At 40.5% G+C, this 16,779-nt stretch overlaps 1 protein-coding gene across 3 annotated transcripts in view; it reads right to left on the bottom strand.

The window, feature by feature from the left end:
* USH2A (usherin) overlaps nt 1–16,779 on the bottom strand; it is a 383,112-nt gene that overhangs the window by 355,468 nt on the left and 10,865 nt on the right. For 2 of the 3 annotated variants that reach the window (XR_014850703.1, XM_085054820.1), the window contains exons 1-3: nt 9,919–10,061; nt 8,748–9,427; nt 3,322–3,487 (exon numbers count right to left, since the gene is read on the bottom strand). Coding sequence is in view for 2 of the 3 variants with exons in the window: in XM_085054820.1 (XP_084910946.1) it covers nt 3,322–3,487; nt 8,748–9,232 (651 nt within the window). In the remaining variant the exon portion in view is untranslated. Of the gene's footprint in view, nt 1–3,321; nt 3,488–8,747; nt 9,428–9,918; nt 10,062–16,779 lie in introns of those variants that run through there. The other variant, XM_085054819.1, reaches the window with a different exon arrangement.

The following is a 16,779-nucleotide window of genomic DNA, read 5'->3' as shown; positions in this document are numbered from 1 at the left end:
AAGATGCTTTTCCTTCCTCTTGGTACAGGCTTTGGCTGGGGTGGAGGTAAATTTTTTCATAACACCCTGTATGGTGCTGTTTCAAATTTGTTGCTAAAACAGCATTGATAACACACTAATATTTTAATTATTGCTGAAGAGAGCTTGCCCAGTGTCAGGCCTTTCTCTTTCCCAGTTGAACTCCTCATCCCACCTCAGCGGTGAGCCAGGGCTGGGCCAAGAAACTGGGAAGGGAGACAGCTGGGACAAAGGGATATTCCTTACTGTATAGCCTCATGTTCAGCAATAAAATCTAGGGTAGAAGAAGGAATTTGAGGAGACAGAGGTTTTACTTCCAGGGTGGCCTGCTGATAAGAAATTGTCTGGGTAGTGGTCCGCCTGTGGGAGGTGGTGAGTGACTGCCTTTACACCATTTGCTCCCCTCCCAGACCCCTTTCCTTCATGAGGTTTTCTCACTTTTGCTATTTCTGTTGTCTCCCCTTTGTATAGAATATCTCCTTGTCAAAGGATTTTATGTGCCAGTTCTTTTGGGACTTTTGGACAAAGACCATCTGATTGCAGCAGCATGTACGCAATAAGCTTGCAAATTCATGTTTCTAATCTTCATTATCACTTTTGTTTCCCTACAATAATTTCTGCCACCCTGGTTGGTTTTGCTGTGACTCTTGAAATCAGAAGCAAAATATTTATTTATTCTGGGGACCTTACTCTAATCTTCCTTAATCTCAAGCATACTTTCACTGTACTTTTGCCTTCTTACACAAAAAAAATTGTAAGAATTTTTACCATTTGACAGTCTAATTCAGATCAACCACTTTATAGTTTTATTTCTATCCTACACAGCATTCTCTGTGAATTTGCTTCCCCATTCCTCAGTGCTCACACACTTTGCCCTCTCTAACTGCAGAGGTGCTTATCCACACAGATAAGCCTGGGCAGTACATATGCATATTTTTTTCCTCTAAGGGCAGAAATTTCTCATAATTCTATTATATTAATTTTTTAAACCTCCAGGCCTTTTTTCCATTTAATCTCTGGGCTCCAAAGTTCGCCTTGTTTTATTAAAATAGTTCCATTTGTTTGTTCTCTTTGAAACCCGAAAGTGTACTTAGAGAACCAAAGAACTGTTTACTCTTCTATTTCATCTGACTCTAGTTATGCATGCTCAACATTATTCTGGAGACCTACATCTCTGATAAAGCCCTCATCACTTAACAAAGCTGGTATACCCAGACTTTCTGCTTCAGCAGCTACTCAATGAAGAAACCCTTCATGCAGAACACACAGGAATGTTTGGGCCCTGCTCTTGTTAGTAGAACCTAAATTTCCCAGCTATAAACTGGAAAATAAGTCTCTGCAGTAACACAGCTCTTAGTAGTAGCTTCCTCTAACAAATTACCCATCTAAATACAAACCCAAGGATTTAAATTCCTAGATTACCTCAGCAGAATTAATTTACTAGCCTTCTCTTCCCCTAGAATTATTTTATTCCAAAGAAATTATTTTCACTCAGTAGTATCCTTTCTGCTTTCCTTCCCTCTTATCATTTAATTACTATTTGGTGCTATTCCACCACTTAGCTTTCATTTTTATCATTCTTGAATAGGCATATGCTCTTACACCTGAATTCCAAACATATCTGCCATCCCACCACATTTTTTCTCTCTCTAAATTCAGTTTCACATCTGTAACCAATACTTCACACACCTCTGTCATGGTGTCTGTTGCCTAGCGTCTATTGTGTGATACACAGACATTTCCAGATGCAAGTTACTTTTGCATATTTTTGCATGGTCTTGCTCACGTTCTCATTTTTCATTTATTTCTCCATTTATAGAAAAAATGCTTTTGGACACCTGCTAAAAACAAACAAACCTTTGCCTGAATTTTCACAGCCACGCCTAGTGCTAAAGAGATCACGCTGCAGCCACTATCATCTTTAATGGCAAGTTGAATCCTACAATAACACCAAACACAAGAAGGTTCTACCCTGAGCTCAGAAATCTGGAAAAGGTATTAAGCCGGCAGTTCTTTTAGGGTATAGAAGCTGTATTTCTTTACTCCTGCAATGAGCTGAACAACTTTCCACAGAGAAACAAAGGACCAAATTGCACAGGGTGCTTCACATTCCTCTGTAATGCAATTCAAGATCTGTGTGTGTATTTAACCAGCCCTTTCACTTTCACTTGGCTATGCCAGGCTTTAGCAGTTTCTGAGGTACAAAATGTGGCTGACAGCAACAGCAGTAATATAGCACCCTTAGAGTGCTTGAAGTGTAAAGTTCATTAGTTCTACCTTAAGGTCACTCTTTTAATCCAACAGCCAAAATCTTATTCACACTACTCTGCTGTTATCCTGGAAAAAAAGAAAACTGCAAAAAAATCAAGACGTCGGCTTAGATACTTCTTACAAGTGACAAGATCAGCACTAAAAATCCAAATCACAGTCAATACCTTTTAGCAAGTTTCAAGAAAGCAGCAAAACTATTCTTGATTGTGTTGTAGACCAAATGAAATTTAATAGAACAGATAAAGGAAATGAAGGAAGGAGAAGATAAACATTCGAATACCTGATAATTGTGTTTCATAATTATTAGTTGAACTTGGCTTACAAATAGAATTTACTAGGGTGTCTGTTGGGAATTACAAGACATGCAAATAACTGAATTTTAATTTCTTCCATGTTTGTTTACTGATTTTTGTGCATACAGTTTAAATTTTAACAAACTCAATTTTGCTTTATCCTCAGTGGATATTTGTACACTTATTAAAAAGTTATGTCAACAGAAGACTTCTAGAACACAAGGATTGTGCTCTAACAGTTCTGAATCATATTTTTAAAATAAGAGGTAATAGCTCTGTAATTTACCTGTTTGACTGATCCTGCACAAACTCACACATATATGTGCACTGTAAGAAGTTTTTAAAATTAAATGGGGTACACCTCTGCAAGGTAAGTACATTAGCATGCATAGATGAGAATGGCATTCCCTTCTATAGGAAATAATCTGAGACCCAAGACTAATTAGTAATTTAGAATAAGTATCTAAGATATTAGTATAAGCTTTTCTCACCTCACATACTCATGTTCTTAAAGGTGAGAATTTTTAGTTTTGTACAGTCTGCTTGTTCAGAAGAAGGGGCACAGCATTTCTTTCCAGTGTTAAATTAGCAATTGCCTCAAAATGAGTTCCCAAATCAAGATCCTTACCTATGTGACTCAAGATTTATCATTTGCATCCCCCAATTTATTCTTTTACATTTATACCATTCTTACACATACATTGTATTTCAACAAATATTAAATGTTTATTTTACTCACCTGCACACTAAGATGAATCCATTTCTTCACAAGAATTCTCCCCAGTGTCATTACTTTTATTGGTGGCTGCAAACCATTTACTGTGCGATAATAAAACATGGTCTCTTTCTCAGAGATTGTGAGTTTGAACACAGTCTGCCCATCAATAGCCTTTTCTATCACACACCTTTGGAAATAACCAAGAAAAACAACATAAGGTCAGAGGCACTCACATATACACATTCTTGCCAAGGTGCTATCCTGTAAAGTGATGCTAACCAGAATGTATTAAAATAAACATTAAAAATACAGCTCTTGAGAAGATGCTCAGTGACAGTGAAAGTCACAGGATGTGCTAAGTGTAAAAGAACTTTAGCAAAGATATTTTCTGTCTTGATCGGTGAGGTTTTTGGGTTGCTTCAGGGTTTTTGTGGAGTTTTGATTGGTTGGTTATTGTGTTTTGCCTTTTTTATTGAGTGCTTGCAACCCCAGTTTGTTTGGGGGTGGAAGAGAGGTCCACTTTGTCTCCTCCTTGAAGGTTCCATGACAGAAACCACAGTGACTGTGCAGGTCTCTGCCACACTTTTCATACAAAGCTGTGCAACTTAGTACATCCTGTGGCAGCACTTCAGTTTTCCTTAGTCTAACAAGGCAAATGTAATATAACCACAAAAATCAGTACAAATTAAGTGCTTTAGTAATAAGTCTTCCATCTTTCCACCCGATCTGTTCAGGTAAGGCAGCCCTAACAACAGCTTACCATACACTCACCCCTTTGCAGAGTCTTTCTTAAACCTAAGGAACTAGAGCAAGGCAAGAAGGATATCCAGTCACTTATTAGGATTTTCTTCCCCACAAAGAATACACATCAATAGCAAATGCAACAATGACACATAAGGTACAGAGAATGCCATTCACAGCAACCCATTTTGCATTTCTAGATGCTGACATGTTTTTGCCAATCCAATCACCATGATGTCAAGGGTCCTGAAAAAGCACAGACCCCATGTGCTTGTAAAACAATTATTTTATTAAAGTACTCATCAACATAGTAATTTTTTAAGTTCTACCCTTCCCATTTGAGCTGCTTGAGAAATACAGTTCTCAATGTACTGACCCATAAAAAGTCAAATATTTTAACAGTTACACCAGACTAAATTAGTGCACTAAGTCACAAGAGAGAAGCATATAAAATTTGTATGAGATTAGTATTTACTTACACATATTTCAGAGGGGGAAAAGAAAACCAACCAAAAAGCCTAAACAAAAAAATAAAACACTATCTCCTGATTAGTGTCGTCACCTAATCAGCATTTATAAAAGAAAAATATCAATAAAGGCTGTTCTTTGATACTGACGTTATTCAATAATTCACCTTTAAATCCAAGAGAAAAATTAATTCTTCCTAACTTCCTTACTATTTTAGCCTGCTAGAATTTTGTCAATGAAACACCTTGCAAAATGAAGACTTCTGTTTTCCCAACCTTACTAAAACCACGTTTCTTAATAAATTGTCCACTGGTCTTTTCAATATTTTGTTTGCTTGTAAACATGCTAGTTTTGTTAGATAATAAATGTGAAGGAAGGCTCAGCTAAGTAGCAAAATATTTAGGAACTGGATTTACCCAGTTCCTGGATAAACAATAATTGGATAATCCAGGTTTTTGTTTATTTTAGTTATCTAAAACAAACATCCCCACATTGTTTTTATCCCCAAAGGTGTCATGACTTTAAGAAGGGAAGCGACCTTGATGTACATCACTTTGAAAACTGGAGAGAACAAATGTGAATTGTGACTTAGTAGTAAAAGAGGAAAATCAAGAGGGAAAAGAGAAAAGAGGGAAGGAAAAATAAAAAAGAAAAAATCCAAACTAGTTCTAACACAGGTGAAATAGGAAGAAGCATTACTTCTGACACTGAGCTTGATTTTCCATTCCAGCCATGATTACAGAGAGAAGCCACTGTTCTTTGTGCAGTTTTCAAGTTCGGGTAACCTGCAGCCCCACAGAGCCAATTCCTGACTTCATATGTCTCAGTGGTGGGGCTGGAGGCAAAAAAAAAGCAAGTAACACAAATCCACTCAGTCAGCTTTCAAAGAGAAAAATATTCTAGAGAATCTAACGTGGCTGCACTGGTGTTCCCCACACATTAACTGGAGCAAATAGAACATATGCACTGGTTCAAAATCAGATGCATGGTATCTTAAGGCAAATACCCCTTTCAGTCTAATTCCTAATGTAAAACACCTGAATGAATATTAAGTAACACCATATGATTTTAGTCCTTTAGATTTAAAAAGTTAAAAAATAGATGTGCTACCCACTTCACAATCAGGCCATTCCTGCTGATCCTTTTGCATGTAAAAGGTCTCAGCTTGCTTCTTGCCCCCACCAGTATCTTCTGGTCATCTGACTTCCAGTTGTTCCAGTTCACACTACACTGATACAAGCTGCCTGGAATGGTTACTCACATATGCAAAGCTTCTACTCATATTTTTATCCTATTCCATTGTGAAAGGTTACAGTTTCCTATATTGTGCTAATGCTTACATACAGGCTACACACAGGCATACTGCAGGCAATTATATTGACTGATGAGTACATGCAGCAAGAGAGGATGCATGAGGCAAGAATGAAATTCAGGGGCAAGAACTCTGCTCACTTACAGCCTAAAGGGAAAGTAAATTTAAAGAGTGGAGTACAAATGTCAATGCTTTCTCACTCCTCTCTCACTTTTCTTCAATATTTCCAATATGCAGTGACTTAAAAGCATGCCTACAAATATCTCTACTATACATCTTAGAAGAATATCAAGGCTTCAAATAAATCTGTAACATGACCTCATTTTTTCTCTCTTGCTATCAAAGTGTATTCTCTCCCAGATTCACATAAGAAAACTTGGAATATGAAACTGACAAAGAAAATTCTTGGTGTCTCTGCTTATCCCCAATCTTTAAAGGGCCTTCAGACTTGGATGCTCACATCACTCTCATTTCAGCTAGCACAGTAACTTCTAACAAAAATCCTGCCATTCTCTTACATGGGTACATGCCTAACAGAGTGTCACAGGATGTAATGGGATACTGTACAGCAACACTCCTAGCTTCTTTCCTAAGCACACTCTCACAGGCAGACCATATAAAATTCAGCACAAAAACACATTAGTATGGCATGTCCAAAACACAAGGCTCTGCTGTACTTGATGTAAGAGCACTATGCCAGTAAAAAAATACCTTGCTAAACTTTCAATCATTCCACTGGTAAAATGAGCAGCTCGTTCTTGCTGATCTTCCTAATGCTTTGGTGAAACACAAAGACTTTGTTAGAATGCATCCCAGTTCTGTGAGGTTCCTCTGCTGTGATAATGGGGTTTAAAAGGTCTCACAAATGACATGTAACAGGGACAATTCCCCATCAGGGACTGCAAGACGTAGGACATCCAGTAAGTCAAACTCCATCTGCCAAACTAAAGGACTACCTAAACCAATATAATAAAAGGGAAAGCATCTTAGTTTGCCTGTAAATTATTCCTTTTTTGTAAGATGCCGTCTGAGTCAAACTTCAATGGCTATTCATGTGCTACAACTGCTCCACCAGAACTGGAGCTCAGTATTCCTTTTATTCAAAAAAAAAAAAAAATTAACACAATATTTCTGTGAATAGTGAAACAAAAGCACCTGGACAGTGGCATATCATCCTGACCACTGCAGTAACTGTTGTACATCTTCAGTTTTCAGGACTGAGCTTTACCATTGTCTTTTCTACACACTGAGAAGCAGCAAACCTCACAAGGCATAAGAATGAAGTGATCTATTACAAAAATTGAATAAAAACATTTAAATTTTAAAGTGATCCATAAAACCCACTGAACAGGAATATGTACATTGTGTAGTTATTAACACAGTAGCAATTGGAAGCTAATCTTTTACACTAGTCCATGGCTTATCAGTCATCAGTAGAGTCTGGTTTCTTCACAGCACTTAATCATTTGAAACTAAGGACATAACATTTCATTGTTTTAGGCTCCATGCATCAAAGACTATCCCACTGACAACAGAGTTTTACAGATCTCACTCAACACATCGCTGCAACAGCTTGCTTGGAAATCAGCAGGATGCTTCTGCTTCAAGTCAGGCATGTGCTCTGCTGAAGGAGACTCGGATGTGCCCACATGTGTGTGGACAAGAACGCAGGGCATGGGCCAGCACCAGAAATGGACTCTCTGACATTCAAGATTCAACCATTACACAGAAAATGCTGTCTATAAAAAAACCATAGGCCAAAGCTCCAGAGATGCCTTTACACATACCACCAGCTGAAATTATTTAACTCCAACTCAAACAGTCCCTTTTGCTCTGCAGATCTCATTTATTTCCCCTCCATAATCACAAGGTCTACAGTTAGGTCAAGTTTTTAAAGGTAATTACCACTGCATAAAACATATTGTAACTTTACATTGCGATTTTAGATATTTTGACTGTATCTGATTATTTCGATAGCCCTAGACAAGTTACTATTTCACAGCAGCATGCAAAATAAGTATCAAGAATGCCTCAACAAAGCAAAACATCAGCTTCATTCTAAGAAAAAGTTAAGAACACAAGTATAAAATCATTTGTGACACAGTCTGAAGGAACAAACTATACTCTTTGTTTGCTTTATTTTAAATAGATCTGCACAATGAAGGTAGGAAAGAGTAGGAGGCTCTGCATTCTGTGATAGATGACAGGAACTTCTTTTGCAGGGTCTGGGATGCATTTTTCAAAAAGCAGGTTTTTCATTATAGTAAGGCCCAGTCAAGCTGAAAGGTCACTTCTAACAGCAGTATTTCCCTAAAATGCAACATGTAGGCAAATAGGTGAGGGAGCATGCTTAGCCACCTCTATTTTGTGAGCACCTGGTGAAACTTCACTAAGAGTTTGAATAGTGGAATTGTTTGGCAAAGCAGCAACACAGTCTGCCAGTCAGGCAACATTCCCTAGATCTTCCAGGAACATTATAACCCCTCTTCTATAGCTCCAAAATATACATTTTGGTGGCTTTCCTTGTTTGATTTTAAGACAAACTCGTGTTGGAGAAGTCCTAATGTCAAAGACATCATGAAAGCAGTGACAGCACAACCCTCTGACAACAGAATTTTCTAGCAGCTTTTAGAAGGAATGTGAATTAGAAACACCAATTTCTCTTTCTGAGAATAGACATGCACATCATCTATGAATAATTCTGAATACTGAAAGCAATTGGACTATCATCTGAGTCAATGCCACTGAAACTGAAGCCACTTGTCTTGACATCTGGGAAGACCCCAACCTAAATACGGCTTTAAAAACGTCACAGTTTCCCACCAAACCTTTTAAAAGTTTAAATAGCTTGCTAATAATGACCGTGACTACAACGATCAATTTTTTTAAGAGCACCAGGAAAGTAAACACCTTCAATACTACTTACATTACACCTTCTTGCTCAGGTTTCAACCATACAGTTAACGTAAATGAAGCTCCAAGCCTTGGAGAACGGGGAGTAGAGAAGCAATCCTTGTGATTATGAAAAATAAAACTGGAAGCATTGCTGGAGGACCCTGGATGCAAGTCCCTTTTGTCCTCTGTGACACAGGTACCAAGGCCTTCTGAAAGAAGCCGTTTGTAGGACGAAGGTGACGACCTATACGGACATTCCTGAACACAAAACCTCTGAGTGCAGGATATAATACTTTGAACAGCTACTGAGCTGTGACAAAAAGTACTTCGGTCTGGCAGCCCACAAGTGGCTTGAGTTGGCACGATTGACACGTTCTTGAAAGCTCCCACATTTTCAAGCCTAGGGAAGTGTCCCTGAGAGCTGACCAACACAAGGGAGTCATAATAAGTTAAGATTAATGTTTCAATAGCATGAAACAAGAAACGACATCTCAAGGAAAGAGCCTGGCAATTCATGTTTACAAAAAAGCTCCTCCTGATTAAAGCAAACGTAAATAAATAATGATGTCCATGTCGGTAGCAATGTCCTCAGGTGCTGTGCTTCAAGAGTTTATGTAGCGTTTCATCCTCAAAACGCCCATGCAAGGACTCAGTCGCAAGGGACATCTACGTCTTCTGGCCAGCGAAACGCACGTGGGTGACAGCCGGGATCTGCAAACCACAGGAAACAGACACAGTCCATAGGAGGAACCTGCTCTTCTCGCACCAACAGAGGTGATGCCCAGATAGGGATGTTAAGGGTTTGAATTCTTTGTCCAAATTCCAGCCAGCAGGAATTTGGAGGAATGCACCTGCACACCCTTGCCGGCTAGGGCCGAGTCATCTCTCCGAGCAAGGCCATGGGATTAGGCCGACTGGAGGGCGCGCAGGCTCATGGCCGAGCGCAGTTTATCCCGGATCAAAGCGTCACCTGGCTTTGTGTGTCACACTACGGCACACGGGACACGGCAGCAAAACGGGCCATGCAACTTTGGGCCTCCCAAAGTCTCTCCGGAGGGTTCCAGGCGAGTTGCTTGGACCTCACACCTGCAGCCCCCTGGCGCTCACCCCAGCTCGCACAGCTCCCCGGGAGCTGCCATCCCACCGCGCTGTTCCCGGGCACGCCGAGGGACACCGCGTTCCTGCCGCTCCCCGCACCTTACCCCGCCGCCCGCTCCTCTCAGCGCTCGGCACAGCCGCTCAACACCGCGTTCCCCACGTGTCCCGTGCGCAGCTTTCCCTAACAGCGAGCGCCGGCCCGGGGCGCGGCGGGGCAGCGGCGGCAGGCAGGGCTCGGCGCTGTGGCCCGGCCGGGAGCGGCGCGCAGCCAGCGCAGCCAGCGGAGCCCGGCGCTCCCCGCGGCAACACCGCCGCCGTCGCCCGGCAACGCCGCGGCCTGTGCCCCCCCGCGGCCCGGCGTTAAAGCGGCAGCGCGGCGGGAGAGGCCCGGCAGCGGCACCGCAGCTCTGCGGCACGGCGGAGCCGCACGGCAGCGCGGGGAAGAGCACGCCGGGCTGGCTTCCCGCAGGTGCGGCAGCGGGGACACACCGGGAGCGTGTTTGCCGAGCCCCGTGTGTCCCGGGCTAGCGCTCTGCCGAGCGGGCATCACTGCTGCAGAGCTGTGGGTGAGCTGCAGCGGCTTGTTGACGGGAGTTTCGGGACAGAGAAGCGCCAATTAACACATCCCCGGAGGATGTATGGAGCATCTATAAATTTTATCTGTGTGACGGAAGTTGCATGGGCTGCAGCCTGGCTGGTATCTTTCCCTACACTTTCGTTGATATTGCCTCCAGTAACTTGTCACCTTAGCATATTTGGACTTTTATTGGCTACACAGTGACAAAATTCTTTGGCAACATACACAACTGTAAGAATTCATTCTCTGTCATAACTCTTAATGCAATTTAACAAGCCCTTCATCCCGCATCAAACAAGCTCCTTGACCATTCCTGGAACATCTCTGCTTTAATACAGATCTTTTTCCTAAGGTCATAAAAGATAAATAGTAATTCCTGCTGAAGTGTTATCAGTCACTTTGCAGTGTTTTCATGTTCTGGTAGTCATTCAACATCGTAGCTCCGTTGTCAGAATTACATGCCCTCAAGTATTCAAATGTAAAGAATTTTGTTTACCACAGAAAGGCTGGGGGGAAAACATTTGTCCGAGGGAAGTTTCCAGTGCCAGAACTCAGCCCACAAAGCATGTCTACATAAATGCAGCTACACCGTGTGCTACCACAGTGCCATCGACAGTGCGACGGCCACAGCTTTGGCACAGCAAGAACAAGCCAGCTCCTACGGAACACATGGGAGTGAGAACAGGCAGAAAATATGGTAATAAAATCCTAGATATTAGCTACCATCTCAGGACATCAAGCAACGGGAACAGCTACGAGCATGGAGCATTCACCTGACAAAGGTGGGAATTTACCAAGTGGCCAAAGACACCAGACTGGCTTGTGTGTATTTCTTGGCACTTGTGAAATATTAAAAAAATACATCAATAAATAAATAAAATCAAGTTTTCCTTGCTCACATCCCTTTCTAGCAACCAGCACGCCTTGGTCCAAGAATCCTTTTAGGTCTAACTGCTATCTGAAAGGAAAGTCAGAGTACATTCACCCCAAAATGCACTTCCTGTTATATTCTGCAAATACTTGACAGCCTCACCACCTCCCAGGGAGACTGTAGCATATTTCAGTAGTGCTCAGTTTGGGAAAGTGGCCCTGACTCATGTTACACCCTCTATTCCCAAAATAACGAGCAGAGATGACAATTTTTCCCTTTGTATATTTCACCCAAATATGCAAGTCAGTAGCACAAGCCTTGCAAAACCGCATTGCTGGCCAACAATTACCCAAGTCAAGGATCACTACATTTTTGTTCATCAGGAGTATGATCAATAAACTATCTGCAGGAGATTAAAATATGAGAAAGCATACAAAGGCCTTTGCAACCAGGAACAGGCATGCAAAGTAAACTGTACCACAAACAACAAAAAAAAAACCTGAGAGTGATTTTGCAGCACATACAGATCCTATTCACAGGAATCTTTTGAAGGCTTTTTAATGTATATATAAGAGAAAAGGGAATCCTACCAGGCAAAAAAAGTGTGCTAGTATTATGCAATAAATTCTCATGAAGAATGCCTTATTCCCATTTATATAGAATTAGCATTGTGGCACAAGGAAAGTGACATAATTTGAATGTTGATTAGTTACAATTGTTCATTTCATCAGAAGAGAAAGCTTTCATTAGCCCCTGGACTGCTCTAAGCAACACCAATGCCACTGGAGAATCTGACCTGCATCAGAAAGTTGTGAGATAACTGGGCTCCTGATCCTAATGATTCAACACCCTATCCATGGCAGATAGCATTATCAAAAAAAAAAAAAAAAAAAGAAAAGCTTTCCATAGCAGTTGTTTTCTTAACCTGTGGATAGCAGAGAGTCTCAGGACACACACAGAGGCTCTAGGAGGTCAGGACAGGTTGCTGAGGGAAAGAAACCATAAAGCCTGGTTTGTTATACAGCAGTCTGTGCCTTGACTATAAAATTTGGAGATCACATGTTTAAAGTTAGAATACTCTGAAGCAAAAATTTTATATGAGAAGTAATCTTCCTAAAATCAAGTTATAAGCCCTCAAAAATACCTATTTGCACATGCTCATTGGAGCATCTTCTTGAAGATGGTAAAACCACAGTAACTAATTAAGTTTGCATAGAAGGCAAGCTTAATGAGACCATTGCCAAATTTCAATGTGCTTAACTTTGTAACAGTGATCATCTGGTAGGATGAAAAAGTAGAAGAATGAAGGAAATACAGCAATATACTTACTCAAAGCTCCAATTTTACAAAGCTAGTGTGCACAAACAGTACACAATTACATATATGTGTTTTATACTCACACAATGAAATGACAAAATTTTCTAGAATTTCTGGGATGGTTGAAGTAGAATTTCAGGTAATCCATTTGCCTCCCCAAACACCATGGGTGTTCTGAACCATAACATTGCTTTTAAATATTTTCACTAGTGGTGAGCAAAGTCTTGATAACTAATTTGTTCATCAATTTTGCCTTTTCTTCTGTTCATAAATAGTGCTGAAAAATGCAGAATTTCGCAGTGTATTGAAATCTTGCTTTTGTATTGTGTTCTGCAAACACTTTATACCAATATTAAGTTCTATTTGTGCAGTGCTGACTAGTTGAATGCTACTATTTTTATAGTGTGAAGTGACCTGTGTAAACTAGCCCACACAGCATGACTTTTGAAGATGAGGCTCAAGTGTACCATTCAAAATTCACTTTCAGTGAATATTCATACAGACTTGCTTTTATGAGTGCTTTTTCCCGTAAAACTCCACCATTTGAATATTTGCAGGAAATTAACATAAAAGATCCATTTGAATTGCTGAGTCAATATGTATTTCAAATTCAACTCTCTACCAAAATTATTTTTTCCAATATTTTGCAAGCAATAATAAAACTACAATGCAAGTACATTTTAATAGCTGGAGGGGAGTTGATCATGACAACCCAGAAATAATTAACAACTTTAGTTTTAAAGGGGAGGAAATTCTGTATAAGCCAGCGAAATAAATATTGGAGTAAAATTTTCTGAAAGCACAGGAGGAGGCGGCAAGTATTTTATAGAGCTGTTAAGAGCCTTTTAACAGCTTTAGAAGTACACTACATCACACCACTTATTTTAGCACCAAAAACTTTCTTTGTTACTAGAAAGGCAGAAACAAAGGACCCTTTTAGGCTACGAGTTTTACAGGCTTCCTTCAGATGAAAATATGGAGCTACAGTGTACATCTCCATATGGTGAATCCAGAGAAAGGAAACATCTGCAAGGACTTCTTTACATAGACTTTCTTTCCAATGACCATGTGAGGCTGTAATAATGGTCTGTCCAAGCAGGTAAGGCCATCCTATATAGTTGGAGCACTTGGGCTCTGATAATTGACTTTTTCTCTCCTCACAGTATCTTTTATTTCCTCCACACCTCCTCAAACCCCAAACCATCATACACTTTCCTGGCAGTTACCAGCACAGGGCACATCCAAGTAACAATTTCTCTTTTGTTGGCCCATTCTTAAAATAAAACATTCTCCAATCCATCTTCTGGCCTTCAACTCTTTTGATAGGTTATCTGTACCTAATTAATCAATTATTTGTTTTCATCAACAATCAACAATGTCTTCAGACTCCCAACCAAATCCCTGCCTTTACCCTTCATTTTCCTTTAGACCTTCTGCTATACTCCCCTATTTCATGGCTGCTAGGAGGACCAGTCAGCAAGCAAAAATTAGGATTTGGCCAAGTTTCATATAATTAGGCAGTTTTCTGAAAACAGATGAACCTGGCATTCAACTGAAGACTGCATCCTACAACATGAGCATAACCATTTCCTCCTATAAATGTTCAACTTATGCTTTTTCTTCTTAAAAATTGCTGTTTCACAGTTCTCAAAATACCTCACCTATATTTATAATATTTTTTTTGTCAAAACCCCTGCATTTATGTCCTTCTCCTTCAGCTTCTAAATGCATGTCTATTTCACAGCCCCTCCCGTTGCTTCTTGCAAATCACTACAAAAATCATCTCCTATTTATCATTCCCAAGGATATGCTCCTGCCCCAAACATATCCTCCCATTCCCAGCCACCAAGACCCTCAGCCCTGAAAGGACATGGCTGCCTCGGGAGCATCACACAGCTGAATTCAGGTCCTCTCTCCTCTTCAGACCAAAACAGAGCAAGAACCATCCCTACTGTTTCGCCCCAGAGTTTCCCCTGTTGTATTATATGCCATCTTTCAAAGGCATGCAGTGCCTGTGGAAGTCTCATTCTTTTCTTTAAAGCAGTGGTTCCTCTGCTCCTGGCACCTTCTTATTTCAGGAATAATTTTAAAACTGTGTTACATTCAAAGAGACAGATGTCTCCCCAGAACCGCTGAGTTAAGCTTGTTACACTTCTGCCTGTGAAACACATTAACATTATTCCCCACCCTAACTTGGAGATGTTCATTATTCCCAGTTATCTTTAACAAGTCTATCTGCTGTAACTTCATACACATTTTTGCATTAAGACATTTTGTGCACCTTAGTCTATACCATAAATTCTGAGGAGCATTAGCATGTACTGTGGGATTTCATACTTTTCTAGAATTGTAGGATAAGCATAGGCTAGTTTTAAAAAAAAAAACAAATTCAGATGCTAGATTAAAAGAGGCTATTCAAAGAAGAAACAAAGCAGCCAGAAAATCCAGGTTCTAATCAGAGCTAAAAAATGAGTAACTGCATGTCTGTATCTTAGTTTCCTTATCTACAGGTTGAGAACATTGATGCTGAATTTAGCAAAGCACCACGACGTGCAGAAAGGAACAAATTGCCAAAGCATTATCAAGTGCAGTAAAATTTCTGGGTTTAACTGTCAAATGTCAAAACCAACCCTTTTTCATAAGTTCAAGAAACTGCTTAACTTAGCAGTAAATCTAGTTTCAGCTATGAACAAAGAGGTCTACTATTAAAAGCCAAAATTGGAAGCATTGATAGCCAAATTCTCCAACGGACCAGTGCTGTGAAATGTTAGAGGGCAGTCAGTAATTAATATCCCATGGCAAAAGAAAATTGATAGTAGGACCCTGCACTTTATAAGTCTTTTCTATATGATCAACTAAAATAGAAATAGGATTAACAACATGAAAATATACGCTAACAGTCACAGCAAGGAATTACGGATTTACATCTCTGCTGGTGAAGATGCTCTAAAGGGAAAGGCTAGAAATTCCTTCCAAGTGCAGGGTGACAGCACATGGAAACAGAGAAGCCTCCCACAGTAAGAGAAGTGACTGCAGATGAAACAGACCTTCTGCTTTTGTCCACAAAACTCCCAGGGGAGCAGCTCTGTGAGGAAATGTTGATTTAACTGCATTCTAGTTGAATGAATGTAGGTCTAGAAAGCTTGATAAGCAAGTCCAGTGGGAGACAAGAATACAGCTTAGGAAGCACGTTGGGATAATCAGAGGGAAAGGGTGCTGGTAGAGGATGCAGCAGAACGAATCTAAGAGCTGACTGCTGCCCAAATGGGCAGTCCCACTCCGCCCAGAGGATTTAGCAGATTGAATCCACTCACCAAGGAGTCAAGTGAGTGCCAAAATTGGGTACAAGGATATTGGCAAGAACAGGATCATCCCTTCTAAATGCTTTTGGATGGTCTCAGTCTGCTTTGAGGAAACATATCCCAAGCTGTGTATTTATTTGATCTTTAAAGTCTCCTTCTGAGGCCAGGGCTCACAGCAGTCTTTGAACCAGTTATGTTGAGTGAGACATAACTTTTCAGGATATCATGATTCCTGGTGTCCTCCTCCTTCCCAGAAACTTTAGAGGGGAAGAGGCCCGGAGAATTTGAAACTGCTAGCAAAGTCAACGGAAGTTACCTAAATTAGTTATACCACTGATGGAAAAGGAGGCAGAACTCAGCCACGTTACATTCTCCTTGGCTGTACTCAGTCCACAATTACACATAAATCCTGGACAAGGCACAGCAGATGATGACCAGGATCTTAACTGATACATCAGAAAACAGAGGGAGAGGGACAGAATGTGTGCATAAGATAAATAGGACATCATTAAACAGACAAAACCATAGGAAAATGTGTTCCATTTGTCATGTGAGAGGCAGAACTACTTTGCACTATTACCATTGCATTTTCACAACCATCCTAATGAATATACTCAAATGTCAGTGCAATTTTCATCAGGAGTATGCAGAAAAGGCAAGCAATTTGGTACAGCCACAGTCCAATTGTAAGATCCCTGAGGAAATGTAAATCCTAATATCCCAGTCCTCCTAAGGGAGGGGAAACAAGCTGTATGTGCACCAATATGCTTCTACTGATACAGCTGAAGACTGGGGAATGCACTGCTTTAGCTTTATCAATATTGCCACAACAGTGAAGCCTATGCATATAGAGAAGGTTCAAATACAGCAGACAGTGATCCCCTTGCACTTTGCACAT

Source organism: Lichenostomus cassidix, chromosome 3 (genome assembly GCF_008360975.1).
Source record: "Lichenostomus cassidix isolate B80296 chromosome 3, HeHo_3.0, whole genome shotgun sequence".
NCBI lineage: Eukaryota > Metazoa > Chordata > Aves > Passeriformes > Meliphagidae > Lichenostomus > Lichenostomus cassidix.
This window is presented reverse-complemented; position numbering and strand designations above follow the sequence as displayed.